The sequence below is a fragment of the Cupressus sempervirens genome, chromosome 5, assembly GCF_028749045.1.
Source record: "Cupressus sempervirens isolate cs-2001-9-10 chromosome 5, ASM2874904v1, whole genome shotgun sequence".
Classification (NCBI taxonomy): Eukaryota; Viridiplantae; Streptophyta; class Pinopsida; order Cupressales; family Cupressaceae; genus Cupressus; species Cupressus sempervirens.
Window position 1 is genome coordinate 65,242,852 of NC_143122.1, and position 16,432 is coordinate 65,259,283.

Genomic DNA, 16,432 nt, shown 5'->3' on the forward strand with positions numbered 1-16,432 from the left:
CGGAGCAGCAATTGTCAATTGGGATACAATAATCAGGAAGCATAGATATCGAAGGAGGAATAACGTACAAGTATTACCATTAAAACCCATGTTAAAAAAACAGACAGAATAAAGAGGAGCATGCATACACAAGTTAAAGATGCAAGAGGGAACACAGTCAGCATAGACTTGGGAAGCGATAAGAGAATGGAATATGCAACCGGCAGAATAACAAAGAGAACCCAATGGTAATGTGGAGGAGGATATTAGAGGGAGATATGACCAACAAGTGAATGTATGAACAATTTCTGAAAGTAAACCATACCAACGTGGCCAAGAGTATTAATAAAAGAGCATTCAGCATAGGAAAGATCCCTGCCAGCATCGACATCCATTAAGGCAAAAGAAAAGTCCATAGTTCCTTCTGTGGAGACTAATTACTGATCATATGAAACGATGAAGATTTAACAACAGATCATAAAAGTCATTTAAGGGGCGTCAACAATCTGAAAATATACTTGAGCCAATACGTAGTGTGATCGCAGACATATATAAAACTTCATCAACCTTGCAAGATCTATGGAAAGAAGATATGGCTGGCAGGGATACACAATATTTAGTATTTATCCAGAAAGCTACACAAAAATAGAGAATACACAATCACCGAACAATATAAGGGGATTATTACGTATGCTAGGAATATAGTTGGTTGTTACTTGTGAAAATGTATTGAATGTTAGGATTATCGAGTTAAACATTATAAGCTATTAGAGGTTGATAGTTGTATTTCAGATAGTAATTCCCTTTAGGGAATTCGAGAATATCATGAGACAAGTACTAGAGTGAGGATTACCAACAACTTCCATATCCGTAGTATAAAACCAGATTTACATATATTGACGTTGTTAAGACAACCCTAATGATAGAAAATGTGGGGAGATGAGAAGGGAGCGGTAATGATAAATAATCCATTGAGGAAAGTAGACTAAACTAGACATTAGAAATACAAGAAATGCATGGTAAAGCAGAAAGATTTGAAATAAGATGCACACTCCAAATTATTCAACTTGGCGATAAACCCAAAATTTACTAGTACCAAACTGTCCCTCCTTGTGTAGCTTGGAGAGGGGAGACAATTTCTACATTTAGAACACACGTAGTCTAAGTGATGGTCAATAACATGGCCTATTCAAGAAAATAAGATCTTTATCTGAGTAATCATGAGATTAAATGGTGACTCAAAACTCCATAAAATGGAGTAAGTGGAAATTTTACATTGTGGGGGGGAATAATAACCAATGTTCAATTCCCATTGTTTGACAAGTGCTTATATGAAGACATTTTCTGATTTGTTACATATACATCCTCAATAGAGCAACATGTATCAAGCATGTTGATGAACAGATAAGTATATCTTATCTTTGAGTACCACATTTATCTACTCATTGTATTATCTTTTTTTTTTTTAATTATATACACCTTAAAGAGCCATTCGCCTTGATCTTTTCCCTTGTCTCTTAGGTTGTTCTTGCAGGAAAACAAGGTTGATACTTTACACATGCTACCAAATATTGTGCAAAACTCAAAGAAGTTTTGATCCAGAATTCATTAGGCCTCTAATGATCATGCTAGATAGAGTGAGACTGTTGAAGCCAATATATATGATGATTGAGATTATGAGTATCCTTCTATATCAAGAGGGAGCCTAACATTTCATTAAAGGCAACCTTGGACAAAGAGAGAGAGCTGATTGATGATATGTTTCAGTTGATTTTTCAGGATCTTGATCATATTTATTCAAAGGGAGAAGACTATGTCGAGATGCATTCTCCAATGATCAAGAAACTATAGTAGTTAGAGGACTATGATTCATAAGATGGAGTTTCATATGTGCAGACTAAAGCCTTCTACCAAAGTGAAGTAATAAATCGAAGCCTTTAGTAATAGGGAGCCTCAACAAGTGATTACCTGAAATGCACTACAATGCATCCTTCTTTGCGTGAGAAAACTCTAAGGTTATAGCCTTTGTTCCACCCTCTAGAAGCAGCTATGGTGGATCCACCCTTTGACATGGTTCATGGTGAATATATGTGAGTTACTGCACGATTCTGTTGGAAAACATCATGAGAGGTGATGATCTTTCATTGATGTTTGTGTTGTGAGGTTGCTAATGTAAGGTGACAATCTTAACAATGGCTTGACCTTTTATCATGATGTATACTACATTAAGTTGTCCCGGAGTGCCGGAAATCATGATAACGAATGTATCATGATAGACTACATTAAGTTGTTCTCTTGAATTGTGTCAGAAGTCATGATACTTGTCATGATAGTGATCACAACACCTTGATTACTTGTTATCTGATAGACTACATTAAGTTATTGTCCCAGAGAGCCGGAAATCAAATAACTCACATCCTACTACGATATAACATATTCTCTTAGTAGGCATCACAGATATGATGCTAGTGCACATACCACAAGAATATGAAATTGATAAATATCATATGGTTGATATTCCTTGTTCAATCATACTTCAGATGATATTGAAAAATAACATCGATTTTGATGAATATATGTTAATATCCTTAAATATGTCATTCTTGAATATTTCATTGAGATGATATCTCTATATGCTTGAGAACATAATATGTTCTATAGCAATCCTCCCTAGGTAAGAGGGAGTGTTAATGTTGTAGCTTCAATCAGATTAAATTGACCTAGAGATAATTCTTTTTATGATTATTGGTTAATCATCAATTAGGCAAACCTTTATATATATAATATATATAAATATGTTTACTGTTAATATTGCCTAATTAACCATTAACTAATAAATTACTATACAGACGTGTCTTCATGAGACATGTCGCTTCTTCTCTTATTTATATACATTCAAATTTGCATTTGGAAAACATAGAATTAATGGCGATGTTATTACACTTGCAAAAAACGATCCTACAAAATTAACAAGTGCTCCACATAGAAAGTAAATGGTGCGGCTAGTAGGTGGTGTCAGAATTTCAATAGAGAGTAGACCATTCTAAGGGCCTCTCGTACCGTGGTGCTATAATTCTTCTCTAAATTGGACAATAATCTACTTGCAAAGTATATTGGTCGATCCAGTCCATGTGCCCCTTCTTGAGCCAAGGTTGCCCCGATGGCATAATTTGATGCGTCAACATATACGTGGAATTCTTTGTCCCAATTAGGAAATGCAAGAATGGGGCATCCAACAATCTTGATTTTAATTCCTCGAAGGCTTCTCCATCCACCTTCTCCCAAACATATAACCCCCCCTTCCTCGTCATCTTATCCAACGGGTATGAGATTTGTGCAAAGTTTTTGATGAAGAGACAAGAGTATCCAATGTGGTTGAGGAAGGATTTGACTCCAGGCACATCCATAGGTGTCTACATTTCCACTGTCACCCGCACTTTGTCTAGGTGTGTTTTTAGTCCTACCTTGCAGACTATGTGTCCAAGCAAGTCCCCTTGTGGCACCATAAAACAACACTCCTTCGAGTTGAGTGTCAGGCCATGCAATCCCCTAAAGATGCCACATGCTTGTCCTACCCGCTAAATATGGACCAGTCATCCAAAAATGCTTTGAAGTTTCCTAGTGACATCTTGTCAAAGATGTGTAGGATGATGAGCTAAAAGGTCGATGGTCCATTGCAGAGGCCGAAGGGCATCCAATTGTATGTGTATATACCATCCTTCACTACGAAGGTTGTTTTCAATTTATCTTCCTCCACAATGGATATCTAGTTATACCCCGAAAATCCATCCATGAACGAATAAATTTTGTGGCCCACTACCTCATCCAAAATGTTGTGAGTGAACGGGATGGGGAACAAGTCTTTGATAGTGACTGTATTGAGAAATTGGAAATCCACGCAGATGTGGATCTAGTTTGCTTCCTTCAAGGAGATGACAATGGGGAAAACCCACTCACTTGTCTTAACTTAGAAGATGAGACATGTTCCAACATCCGTTCAATCCTGGTGTTCACTCTTGCAGGACAGTTCTTATTGATTCGGTATTGCCTCTTCAATACAGGTTGGGCTCCGAGAACCAACGAGATTCAGTGTATGCATAGCTCTGAAAGTACACCCTTCAAATCCTTGTATGTTCAAACGAACACGTCCTTGTACTCCAAAACGATTTTAAATGTTGTCATCTTTAGTACTGGACTCCAATAATCCCACATCAAGATGTTTTATATGTTCTGCTCCTAGATTTATCTCCTCCAAGTTGGCCTCTTTGTGTCGAATAGGTTCATCCTTGGAAAATTGGCGGACGGGACTTTCTTTAGCTCGAGCTTCTCCTCCTTTATATTTGATATATTCTAGAGGGAACCCATTCGGTTCTACCTCAATTTCAAGCACATTACAAGATGGATTGAATAGCTCATAATCGCTCATATGCCAATTAATAAGCCATCTATGGAGTCTGCATCGTCCCCCGAGCACTCTCCCAACTTCAATATCCCTTCATCGATGGGTTCAATACCCCTTTTCCCTTTGTCTACTCTGTTGTCAGAGTCTAAGTCTAAGGAGGATGTCATTTCCTCTCTAACCATATGACTTCTAAGGTCAGTCACGAACTTTCTCTTCACCTCCCCTCCTAAAATGATAAAGTATTCTTTTTCCAATTGTGATTGGCTTTGACAGTCATGAGCTGCCCTCTCCCTAGACTAACATCATATCCCTTCTATTGAAGAGGGATTACAACAAAATCCAAGGTAAATGGTTGTGAGCCAATAGTTAATTCTTGTGCCATTAAGGTTACAAGGGGCTTGATGCCATGTTGGTCAGCACCCAAAAGGTTGAAGGTCGCTGGCCACAGCGTCAGTTTCCCAAGGCTCTTCCAAGTGTCTTCGGACAAGATGTTCATCCCTGACTCACCATCAACAGTGGTCTCAGTAAGAATGGTGCCTAAAATACCCATCTCTACTACAACAATGTTTCGTCCATTGTTTACTATAAGTATCATAGGGTCTGTTTCGGAACCACCACAAGCCTCCGGCCATTCTAATGTACACTACTTCTTGTAGCGGTTGCGTTGCTCAGCAAGGCTGTTCTTAGGTGGGGCATCGTGTCAAGTAGGTTCTTGACCTTTATAGGTATTTCCAATTGCATCTGCCTCAAAATATTTTCTTTTGGTTTTGCTTGGCCAGGAGGGCCGGCGGTATCCAACGGTTCGTTTTGAGCCTGCAATTCTTTCTCAGTCTCATCCTTCACCTTGAGCATCCTCTGTTTTTCTGGTGTGGCTGGGTTTTCCCCTTCGAAAGGAAGGGTTTTCCTAGGATAATCTCATGTCTTTTGTGCATTTTTATTCTACTTTTCGCATTGTTCTTTATCATTATTTTTCTAGGCATAACTTCAACATGGTATCAGAGGAGGTTAGAAAACAACAATTAGGGAAGTTTCTCTTGCTCAAGGAAGTGTGGAAGTACTTTTTGGTAGCAGTAAGAAAAGCTTATCTACCTGACATGATTATCGTGAGTTTGTCTGAGATTCATCTCTTTGCTGGAAAGTAATATTCAGTGTGGGCTATTAACTCGTGTTCCTGATATCCCTCGTGATTGTGAGCTGCTTCTACAGCATTCAAGAAATTCATTGTACTGTCTTGCTCAAGTCTTTGTATTCATTGCATGCCATGTTTGGTTTAGTATCATGTTTATTCTAGCTGCAGCTGTTCCTTTCATTTTTTTTATCAGAGACTTTCTACAGATTCTATTGTGGTCTAGCTGGTCTTTATTGAGCTCATACCGTTTGTTTCATGATCTCCATTATGTAATGCTTATTAAGTGCATTGTGACTGTGTGGAAGAGATGTGTCTATCATCCTCACATTGACAACACCCTTTAATATTCTAAGGATAGTGTTATACCTTCATCATGTTTGTCCTGTCTTATATGCATCTGCAGAAGAGATTTTTTTATTATATATTATTTGCATCTTTATCATTGCCAAGTTGCTCGACATGGTACAGAAAGAGATGGCAATGTGTCGCATACAATCTGGCGTGGTTTCTTTATAGCATGTATTGCTGTTGTCCAGCTTGTCAAAAACTGCCTTGCTTCTCCGTATACTCTTTGTATCTCAAATGTTTAATTCAAGAGTGGTGGAATTGTTACTGTGGTTTACCATTCTTCAGTTGATGACCTCATGGTCGAGCTTTTCTATCAACATCATTTCTTTTAATTTATCTTCTACATTCATCAAATTCTATTTGCTCCAAGAGAATGACATTGCACTGTCATGGTATGACATGACTTTGTGTTTACACTTGGATTGACTTCGTCAGTCGATGTTTTTGAACTGTGGAAAATTCAAGGAAGAAGTTAATTTTTGTAATCTTATCAAGAGTCTATATTGTGCATAATGGTTGCCTCTTAATCTCCCTTGTGTCTCTTCAGTAATGGCAGAATACCTGTGGATTGTGCATATGGTAAAGAAATGGTCTCACGAGATTGATTTTTGGAAAAATAGTAACATCATAAACGATATTAAGATGGTTGTTTTCCGCAGAGTTGAAGCCAATTTGTAGCTGCAGGATAATATATGTACAGTCTGCATAAAACTCTGTCATTTAATATCCAGTATTAAAGGAGTCCATATCGATGGTCTATCTGCTTCTGTTTTTAATCTTGAAGAAAGAGAAGGTCATCCAGGTCTGCATTTTGTGGTAAATAAGAAAGAAAAGTGTATAGAAGATAATTTTATTAAGTTGCAGACTTCGCTTTGGCAACAGCATAGAGATAACTGATTATTATTTTTTGTATAAATCATGATTTTTTGTTAAAATAACTGGAAATAGTGGATGCAGTTTGCATTGGTTGCTATGATAGGTTAGCATTATGAATTATTTTAATCTCTTTTGGTTGCAGGACAGATCAGGGAGCAATGAGATGATGGGAGATTATATGCAAAGCAATGCAGACTGTGTGGGGACGCTGCTTGCAGTCATGAGGGACTGAATTGCTGATACATATCTCCATTAAAAGAGGAAGATCATATATGATATTCAGAGGGAGACTCCTCAGCTTCAAAGGGAGTTTATGTGAAAAAGGGAGAAGTCTAATTCCCTTGCAAGTGTATCTAGTTAAACTGAAATCAGCTATCTTATTGTGGTGATCAAAGTTGTCCCTGCTAAAAAGGAGTCTCTGTCGAGAGAAAATCTCAGCCATTCTTATACATGTTGTTATTGAGTTTTTCTCCACGAGAGAAGCTCAAGGTGAAAACCCTTGCTAATGCGTTCTTCTATGTGAGAGAAGTTCGAGGTGAAATCCGTTGTTCCACCCTCTATGAGAAGGTATGGTGGATCCACCCTCTATGATAAGGTATGGTGGAAATCTATTCTTCTCAGTAAGAATTCTGAGGTGAAAGCCCTCACTCCACCCTCTACGATGAGGCATAGTGGAAATGTATTCTTCTCAGGGAAAAATCTGAGGTGAAAGTCATCATTCCACCCTCCGCAATGAAGCATGGTGCAAATGCATTCTTCTCAAGGAGAAGTTTGAGATGAAAGCCCACATTCCACCCTCTGTGATGAGGCATGATGGAAATCATGTGTGTGACTCCATGACTTCAATTATATGCTACTATGATGAATTGTGTAAAGCTGAGATAATATTTTTTAATGAAAAATCTATATGATATGAATTTATCATTAACATCTTTAATTGCAGCTATGTGTGCCTTCCATGCTAAAGATGTCTCTCTTGCTAAGAGGGAGTGTTGAAGATTGTGATCTCTATCGCTGATTTTTCTATACATTGAAATTGAGATAATACTTATGTATTGTGTTTACAGCGGGAGAAGACATTTATGATCATATTTGAGATAATATTATATGAAGAGACATGTGTCACACGAAGAGTCGTGCGTTTGAAAATATGAAAAGACTTATTTTTGGAAATTGAAGAGACCTTCGGTTGTAATATGAAGAGTCTCTCAGTTCCATACATATGTGTGTAATTAATTTGTGTGGAAACACAGATGTTTATCAAGTGGAAAGCATTGTAGTTGAAGATTTATTATCAATAAAAAAGATATTTTTCTGGTGTGCCTGGGTTATTCCCTTCAAGTGGAAAGGTTTTCTCAGGATAATCATGTGTCTTTTGTGCATTTATATTCTACTTTTCTTATTGTTGTTTATCATAATTTTTCTGGACAGAACATCAACAGTAAGCAGATGGAAAAGTTACAAGTGCTGTTCAGAAAATGGAAGAGCTTCCCATACATGGTGTAGCATCTATGGATTATGACTGCGGCGATGGAACATATAAATAATAATACCCTAAATAATGTTTACAAATTCCTAGTTCTCTGTTCTGATTGGGCTACTGGGTTTCTTGCTCCATAAGTTGTGGGATGCTTATGTCCAATTCAATGGCTAAGAGACCTTACAACAATTTTAGAGAATCGTGAAAACAATTTGCTCCTGGCAGGTCTAATAATGACTTGACTTGATGTCAGTACTGCCTATATAAAGAATGTTTGATACTTATTGAATTTCACGTTGATATCTCAGACATGACTGAATTACCATCTGACTTTGAGACTGAGGTGTGTTGTTATTGTTTCTCATGAAAATAATGTGAATGCTCAGTACTTCCAGCATGTTTCCTTTCACATTTTATTTTGTTACCTACTAATTTGTTATGAGAAAACTTACAGAAAGTGCATTTCGAGCAGGACCACTTAGAAGTAGTTGTGTGTGTCGAACAAGGCTGCCCAAGGCAGCAGGCCTTGGCAACCCTCTCAAAAAGGATGGCATCCCTGATGTAGCCATCTGGTCCTCTGCTCCTGTGCTTGAGGTAAAAGAATGAGGCTGGCTCTCATATCCTATAAAAGTGAAAGCAAACTATAAGCCATCAAGTATTTAAACATATTAATTACGTTTTACGATTGTTTATCATCAGTATACTTTATAGAACTAGAGAAAATTTAACAATGAACAGGAATTGCTCTCACCATGATGCGAAAATTCCTGCACCATATGGTTTAAGTAGTGGGATAATGTTGTTAATGCATCAGGAATAACCTGAAAATAACAGAAAGCACAAAACAAAAATAGACAACATAAGCACAAGATGCAGTTATTATGATAACATGTACCATACAAATGAACAATTGCTGAAATATAGAACCGATGAAATTAACAACTTCAAATGCAACGAAAACAAACACTGTTCATGATCACCATTTGTTGGGAACTAAGATGTAACTGAGGTGGGGAGGGCATGTTCAAACTACGAGATGCAGATTGAGCATTGGGAACTGCCTGAGCAGGTGGTTGTTGACTTCCAGTTTGAGAAACTTCAGCAGTGCTATCTGCTTGATTTCGGCCATCTGAAGCATTTCCTTGCTGATCACAAGTTGACAAAACAGGCTGATAAATGCACCATGCTATCAAAAGAACAATTCATAGCTAGTGTAAAATTTATAATAGAACCAACATGGTTAAACTAGCTAATGTATACCATCATCATAGTCGGCCCACCACCAATAGCAAGATTGGCAGGAGAAAGATTGCCAATTCCAATAGAATTAAGCACAGTGGCAAGAATCTTCAAACAAAATATTCAACTGTCTTAGGAAAGCTAGTATTCAGAAAATGTGGTTTTCAAAGAAATTTCAAATGCAAGGCCAGTATGTCATAATAGTAAAATCCAGAATATAAGTGCATACCCTATTAAGATCTGGAAAACCACCTTCACCTTGATCTTGAAGATTGAAAGTCCCAAACACTACATTGTGAGCAACTTGCCCATTCCTGTTACGTCCTGCACCTGCTGTAGGATCAGTTCCTGTAAAAAGTTTAGAACATTAAGTGTCTGATATGGTAGTCACTGCTTAATAGTTGCCAATCATTTGCAAATAATAATTAGTCCTCAACTGTTTATCTCCCTGCAATATGAAAATGAAATGAAATATTTAACAATGTCCTATAGCAAATAGTAAATAGTTGGTCAAACTGTAAATATAAATGATACCAATTAAGAATGGCTGAAAGCTCTAGACAACTTCAATAAAGTCTAACTAGCACCACAAATACTGAGCTAGAAATAAAGGGAAAAATTAGGTAATTCCCAAAAGACAAACCTAGGAACAAGCTATGTTTTCAGGAGTAAGCTAGAAGTTGAAAGAAATTAGCCCTGTGCAAAAAATTATTAACAGATGCTGTTTTCAATGTTTTGGTTACTCTTTTCTATGACAAATCCACAAAGGACATGTTACCACAAATAGAGACATGCACTGAAAGAATAACAGTACCCAGGCAACAACTAGAAACATCATATAGTAATAAAATGTACAAGAAAAACAATATTTGCTCAATCGAAGGAAAACTATAGCTCCAACTCTTGCACCTCCTTCAAACCCTAACAACATTTCTCACTGCCATAAAGAGTTCATTCCCTTCAGATGTTTTGAAAAGAACCTATATTTGGTTGGATGCTAATGTTTTAAGCCTCTAGATTGCTCCCCTTCCTCGAATTTCTAACAAACTATACCAATTGTTTCTTGTACTGTTCTTCTCCCTGCAGAAGAGTTGAAGATAGCATCAGCTGGAGGCAGAGGTGCAGCTACAGCTGCACCAATTAATTCTGAGTCCTGACCTAAGTCATAGGATTCCCCAATTTTTAGCCATGAAGTTTGAGATTTGGCAAACTTCAAAAAATTACAGAAAAATCATTGCAATTCATTTCATATTTGTACGGGCTAAAAGGAAGAATTTTAATAAAACATATTTCAGAAATATATTTTCTTAAAGAGTTTTTTGCAGCTTTATTGAGCTTTGAGAGGGTTTTTTCCATCATTTTTAGCCATGAAGTTTGAGATCTGGCGAACTTCAAAAATTACAGAAAAATCATTGCAATTCATTTCATATTCGTACGGGCTAAAAGGAAAAATTTTAATAAAACATATTTCAGAAATATATTTTCTTAAAGAGATTTTTGCAGCTTTATTGAGCTTTGAGAGGGTTTTTTCCATCATTTCTGGGGGCTTCTAATAGAAGACAGTCAAATCATTGTGCAGCTGTAAAGAATCTTAAAAAACATTTTTGAGAACTCTGCAAATCATGTTAAAAAACAGATAGCATGCTTTGCTATTGTGGAGTCTTTGGGATCTCACATGCCCAGTCCGGAGTCAAATGCCAATGCACATCTTCTCCTGTACTCATTATTTGCACATGACCAAATTCAGTGGGACGGGATGTAGACATTGTTATGCCTATGAGTCACAATTTGGATAAAGGAAGAATTTTATTATTCTCCGGAGTTTATCTTGTGTTCTGGTAGATCTTAACTCAGGATCATGTTGTGATATAGGAATGCCAATACCTATGAGTCACAACTTGGATAAATGAAGAATTTAATTATCCTCCGGATATTATCCTGTATATTGTATTCATTACAATACTGTTATCACTAGTATCAGTGATACATCATATCACAGATATAATAATATGACATAGTATCATGTGTTGAATGATACCACATGCTAAGAAGATTCAAATAGATATGGATTATCATTCTATGCTTATACATCGTAATTGATGATGCTAGATATGTTATCTCTCAGTATGATTATGAAGTTAAGAGGAAGTGCTAAAACTATAACTATGATCACCATACTAGTATGACTATGCAGATTGCATAGACTTCATCTTTCATGTAATACCATATGAAGGCTTATTAACACATTGCACCTTGAGTAGGCATGATCGGAAATTTATTGTGATGAGTATATGTTAGTATTAACCTTAACTAAATTTAGTTATGTTTGTTTGTTAAACTATATCTCCTTCTAGGCATCAATTATGAGAAAGCATTGTGGGCCGACCTAGATAGGGTCATGTCCCTTTAAGGGGCATGCCCTTTCGTTATGGTATATGAGTAAGGTGTGGTTGTAGTTAAAGAGCACACAATAGAATATCAAGTCTGCTCCTTTAAGCAACTCTGCCACAAATCGAATACTTGCTGAGACAAATATATTTCAGAATAACAATTAATATTGAGATCTCATTTCAAGGTCAGATAGAAGGAAGATCAGAACAGCAACTATACAGAAAGGTATTATCTCAGATCTGATCACTTAGAATTTGCAGAAACTTAAAGGTGAGGAATGATATTAATCTAATTTAATCGAACTGAGAAACCTGATGTAAAATGGGATAGAGGAGGATTTGGATGCACCTAAAAATGGAAAAGAAAAAGTGATTTTTAAACCCAAAATTCTGATAGTAAGAACAGCGGAATGAGCTGCAACTACGGATCTCAGTCCTGGAGGTTGTAAACTGCCTTCCTGCCAAATTTGAGCTGAAGCTGGTCAGGACATGTCGAGTTTGGTAACGTGTCCCCAAGTACATGTTGAGTTTGGCAAGGGTTCCCAGGTGTTTATAGCTGAACTACCTGTTCAGGACAGATCTGATCCAGTAGCTCAAACGTGTTCCTATGCACAAAAATGGCAAGAATGGTTGGAAAAAGGGGTTTGCCTTGGTCAAGCCCCTATTGAGGAATCAACTTCAAAAAATGAAATGAAATTGCAGAAGTAAAGCTGAAATCAGATCTGAGTTATAAAACACCTTATACCATGATGGCACAATGCTTCTTTGGCTGTAATCGCAAGTGTTAATGCAATAGCTTGATCTCCACAAACCCAAAAGGAAATCATGAAACATGAGCCTTGTATAACAGATGTTGTAGTTTACCACAATGCTTGATGAGGAAGAAGGAAGAATGCCTTGACAATCTTGAGGATGCCCTTGAAACCTGATTGCTTGATCAATTGATTGTAAGCCTTTTTATCCTCATCTTGTTATCAAACAATGGAAAGGGGGATCTTTGTATAGAGATTTCAAAGCAAGATTACCTTTAGACAACTTAGACAAATGGTAAGGACCTATATGTGAAGAGATCACCAAGGTCTATGTGCGATATGTGGCCAATTGTCACCAAGTTGCCCATGTGTTGTGTTGCTAGTTGTTTGTATTAGCGGTCAACTCTAGATGTAGTGATGAACTACTTGTTGAGTTGGCTTCCTCAACAGCGCGCTGGACATCACACTTCCTCTATTCCCAGATGGGATTGAAAAACATTGTAAGGTCTATAGACACCCACGTTCATTCAATGAATGTTAGTATTAGTGTGTGGAATAGATATGGCAATCGTGATCGATATAGGAATGATAGTTATGCACCAATAAGTATGGAAAGGAACAGGGATATGATCATGATGCTTCTATTTGTAGGGAAAGTGACTCTTATGTCACTGGTGACCCTACAGGTTATGAAGGAAGCTACAGAGAAAGTCCAATACCCTCTGACCGCCCAAATTGTGGGTGTCCATATTATGATGATCACTATTAATGAGATGGTGTTCTCGTTAATGAACATGCATCTACATGGGACTACAGAAAGTCACAGATTCAAACTTATTTGGTGACTTTTTTCTGGCACAACAAAGGCTTTGGCCTTCAGCATGCTATTTTATGTATTCTCCACCCTCAAGAAGAGATGTGCCAAGCCAAAGGAGTGAACTTGGAGGGTTGGATTTTAAACCCAAGCCTTTACCAACTTACTATAAGATGCCTGTGTACTAGAGACAAGCTTGGTGTTGTGAATATTGCTGCCCTTGCTGAAAGAGAGTCTCTGCTTCAATGATCCTTGCTATGTGCTAAAATGCACATTTATCTAGGACGGAGAAATATGAGGTGAAAGCCCTTGAGAGATGTTGCTCTTTCCACTCATGGGAGTAGCCATGGTGGGTGTCATGTTGAGAGAATCCATAACGACTTCACGTTGATAGATAATGTGATAAATCCTTTTGCACAAACACGTGTAGAAATTGTGGATGTCGTGTTGAGAAACTCCATGATCATTATCACAATGAGAGATTTTGTGATAGATTCTTTTCCACGAATGAGTGTAGTCATTGTGGTTGTCATGTTAGAGTGACTCTATGGTGCTATCACGTTGAGAGATTTTGTAATAAAAAAATTTCCACAAATGGGTGTAATCATGTTTAGAAATGCCATGACATGGATATCTGGAAAGATACCTCGATAGCTAAGGAGTGTTGATGTTATAGCTGCAAGAGTAATCTTTCTCTTCTATATACGAAATAATAATTATATTGTTGAAGTCAACTCAACACATAACAACATCTTCTTTGTAATGTCAGGGCAATGAAGGGTCTTCCCTTTGTAATGGATAGACAATGAAGGGTCAAGACAATTTTATATATTCTTCCCAGAGAAATTTGCATATGCAGATATATACAGATTGATATCTTATGTTTTCTTCACATTGATACAAATAAAGTATTTATTATGGTTTGCATATGACAGGAGGGTGGTTATTCATTACTTCAGTTTGAGGCTTTTGTTTGACCAAATTGCAATTGAGACTTTTGCATGTTCATTACACATATAAGTGATATATTTGTGGCTGACTTCTTCTCGCTCAAGTTGGAGGGTCTTCCCATGATAATTAGTGTTGTCTTAAGTTCTTTATTTTGTTTCTGCTGCTTATTTACTATTTCTGGTTTAAAATTTCAACATCAACATGTACCCAACAATTTTTAGTGAAATTCACGGGGAGAAACTTGACAGTTTCAATGCACCCAAAGATGACTATGTGAACATCTAAGATCGATATATGTGGAAATCATGCCTAAAACTTCAAAACAAGGTAAGATCCATCTTTGATTGAGAAGATGGAATAAATTGGTGAAAATCATTTAAGACAAGAGTCGTCATATTTGATTTAACTTTAAAAAAGGTCCAATAAGTCTTAGGAGAACGTAAAATCAATGTGGGAGCCCGTATATACTAAAATGAGCCTAAAATGAGCACCACCTGATTAAGGGTGCTTATATTTTAGGACAATACAAATGGAAATATTTGAAATCACGTCATAAGCTTGCTCTTGGAATCTCCTGAAGAAGCGTCCTGATTGGTAGTCTATCCCTATAAAACAAAAGATTTTGCCTTGTCAAAGTTTTCTATCAGCAGCAACTTGGCCTTCAAAGAAATCCACTCTAAATCCCTTGAGATGTTACTTGTGTGATCAAATCCATCTTCTGTATCTAAACACATCACTTGCAAGAATACTGAAATATGTAACAAAAACCATTAAATTCTCACTAGCACTCTTAAAGAAAATATTCCAGAAGGATCAAGAAAAGATTCATATGCTGAATTTTAATAGAAACTAATGGTAAAAATGATACCTCCTAAGATTGACCAAATGCCAAATGCCAAGTAATGTATCCATTATAACTATTGTCCAAGTATTTGACTCCGCTAAGATAGCCTTCCATCTTCATCAAGTAAATCAAATAAATTCATCCATGTAGCTTCTTTACTATTGGTGACAGATCTTCTCAAGACTTGCTCTACATATGTTGCAATATCTAATCTTGAAACAAGAAATCCTTTCAACTCATCTGAAAACCAAACAGAATTCTCCAAAATGAAAGGACTCGAAGCATCGGAGACCAATTGTTTCCAATGTCTCTAGTAGAATATTTGTTTGTTGCATTTATTCTTTCATAAAAACATTCCAAAATTCCCAAGTTTATGGTGCATGAGAATGTGTGTATCCTCTTCTTGCATTAAAGATTGAAGTTCTCTATGTATCCAACACAATAACCAATGACTACTTTGTAGATTCCCATGCCAATGTCATGTCTCCTTCTCATTCTTAGTTCTGGGCGACTGAATTAATCTATCTCCACATCCAAATAGATTAATAACGATTTCAAGCAAGATGCTCTCCAATCACAATGAGGAATTTAATTTAATTTAATTTATTCCAAAACTTTATTAAATGAAGCAGAGCTAAGTCACTTTAATGTTTTTAAAGTTATTTACTTTATATTTATAGCTTTAAGTGACTGCAAGATGAAAATGACATTTAATCCCACATTCCTTGTACTTGGTACTTCCCCTCATTCCAAGGCTATATATGCACAAGTTTGCATTGGGATTATCATACAAGAAGAATTTATGCAAAGAAAGCTCTTGAGTTTTGGTTACTTACTGTGACTGGGTTTTAGACTGGGAGAATAAAAACTCTCTAAGTCTGGAAATATTCTAAGGAGTTGGACATTACCCCAACCTCCGTTCTTCAGTTTTCCAGTGGAGCTGGGCAGAAGTCGGCAAGTTCAGTAAGTTGCAGCTTAAACATGAAGTAAGTGCAAATGTTATCAGAGGCATTCGATTTATCAGTTAGTGTTTATTAAATATCATCAGCAAGGGCCCTTATCGGGTTATGTAAGGAGTTTAAGGTTGGATATTACATGAAAAATCCTATCTGGAACGATTAACACTCAGGAAGCTTTGATGTGGGAAGGCATAAGTTCAAGCGACTGGAATACAGACTTGGTCAACGAATTTTTCACACAGGTGTATGGAAACTCTCAGCAGGTCGAG

The 16,432-nt window shown here is 36.9% G+C and overlaps 1 protein-coding gene across 14 annotated transcripts in view; it reads right to left on the bottom strand.

The window, feature by feature from the left end:
- The window catches only part of LOC149554565 (uncharacterized), a 227,159-nt gene that overhangs the window by 67,836 nt on the left and 142,891 nt on the right, over nt 1-16,432 (bottom strand). For all 14 annotated transcript variants that reach the window (XM_089828619.1, XM_089828615.1, XM_089828614.1 and 11 more), the window contains exons 5-9: nt 9,683-9,801; nt 9,475-9,561; nt 9,195-9,359; nt 8,966-9,035; nt 8,667-8,836 (exon numbers count right to left, since the gene is read on the bottom strand). In XM_089828619.1, the coding sequence (XP_089684745.1) occupies nt 8,667-8,836; nt 8,966-9,035; nt 9,195-9,359; nt 9,475-9,561; nt 9,683-9,801 (611 nt within the window). The remainder of the gene's footprint in view (nt 1-8,666; nt 8,837-8,965; nt 9,036-9,194; nt 9,360-9,474; nt 9,562-9,682; nt 9,802-16,432) is intronic.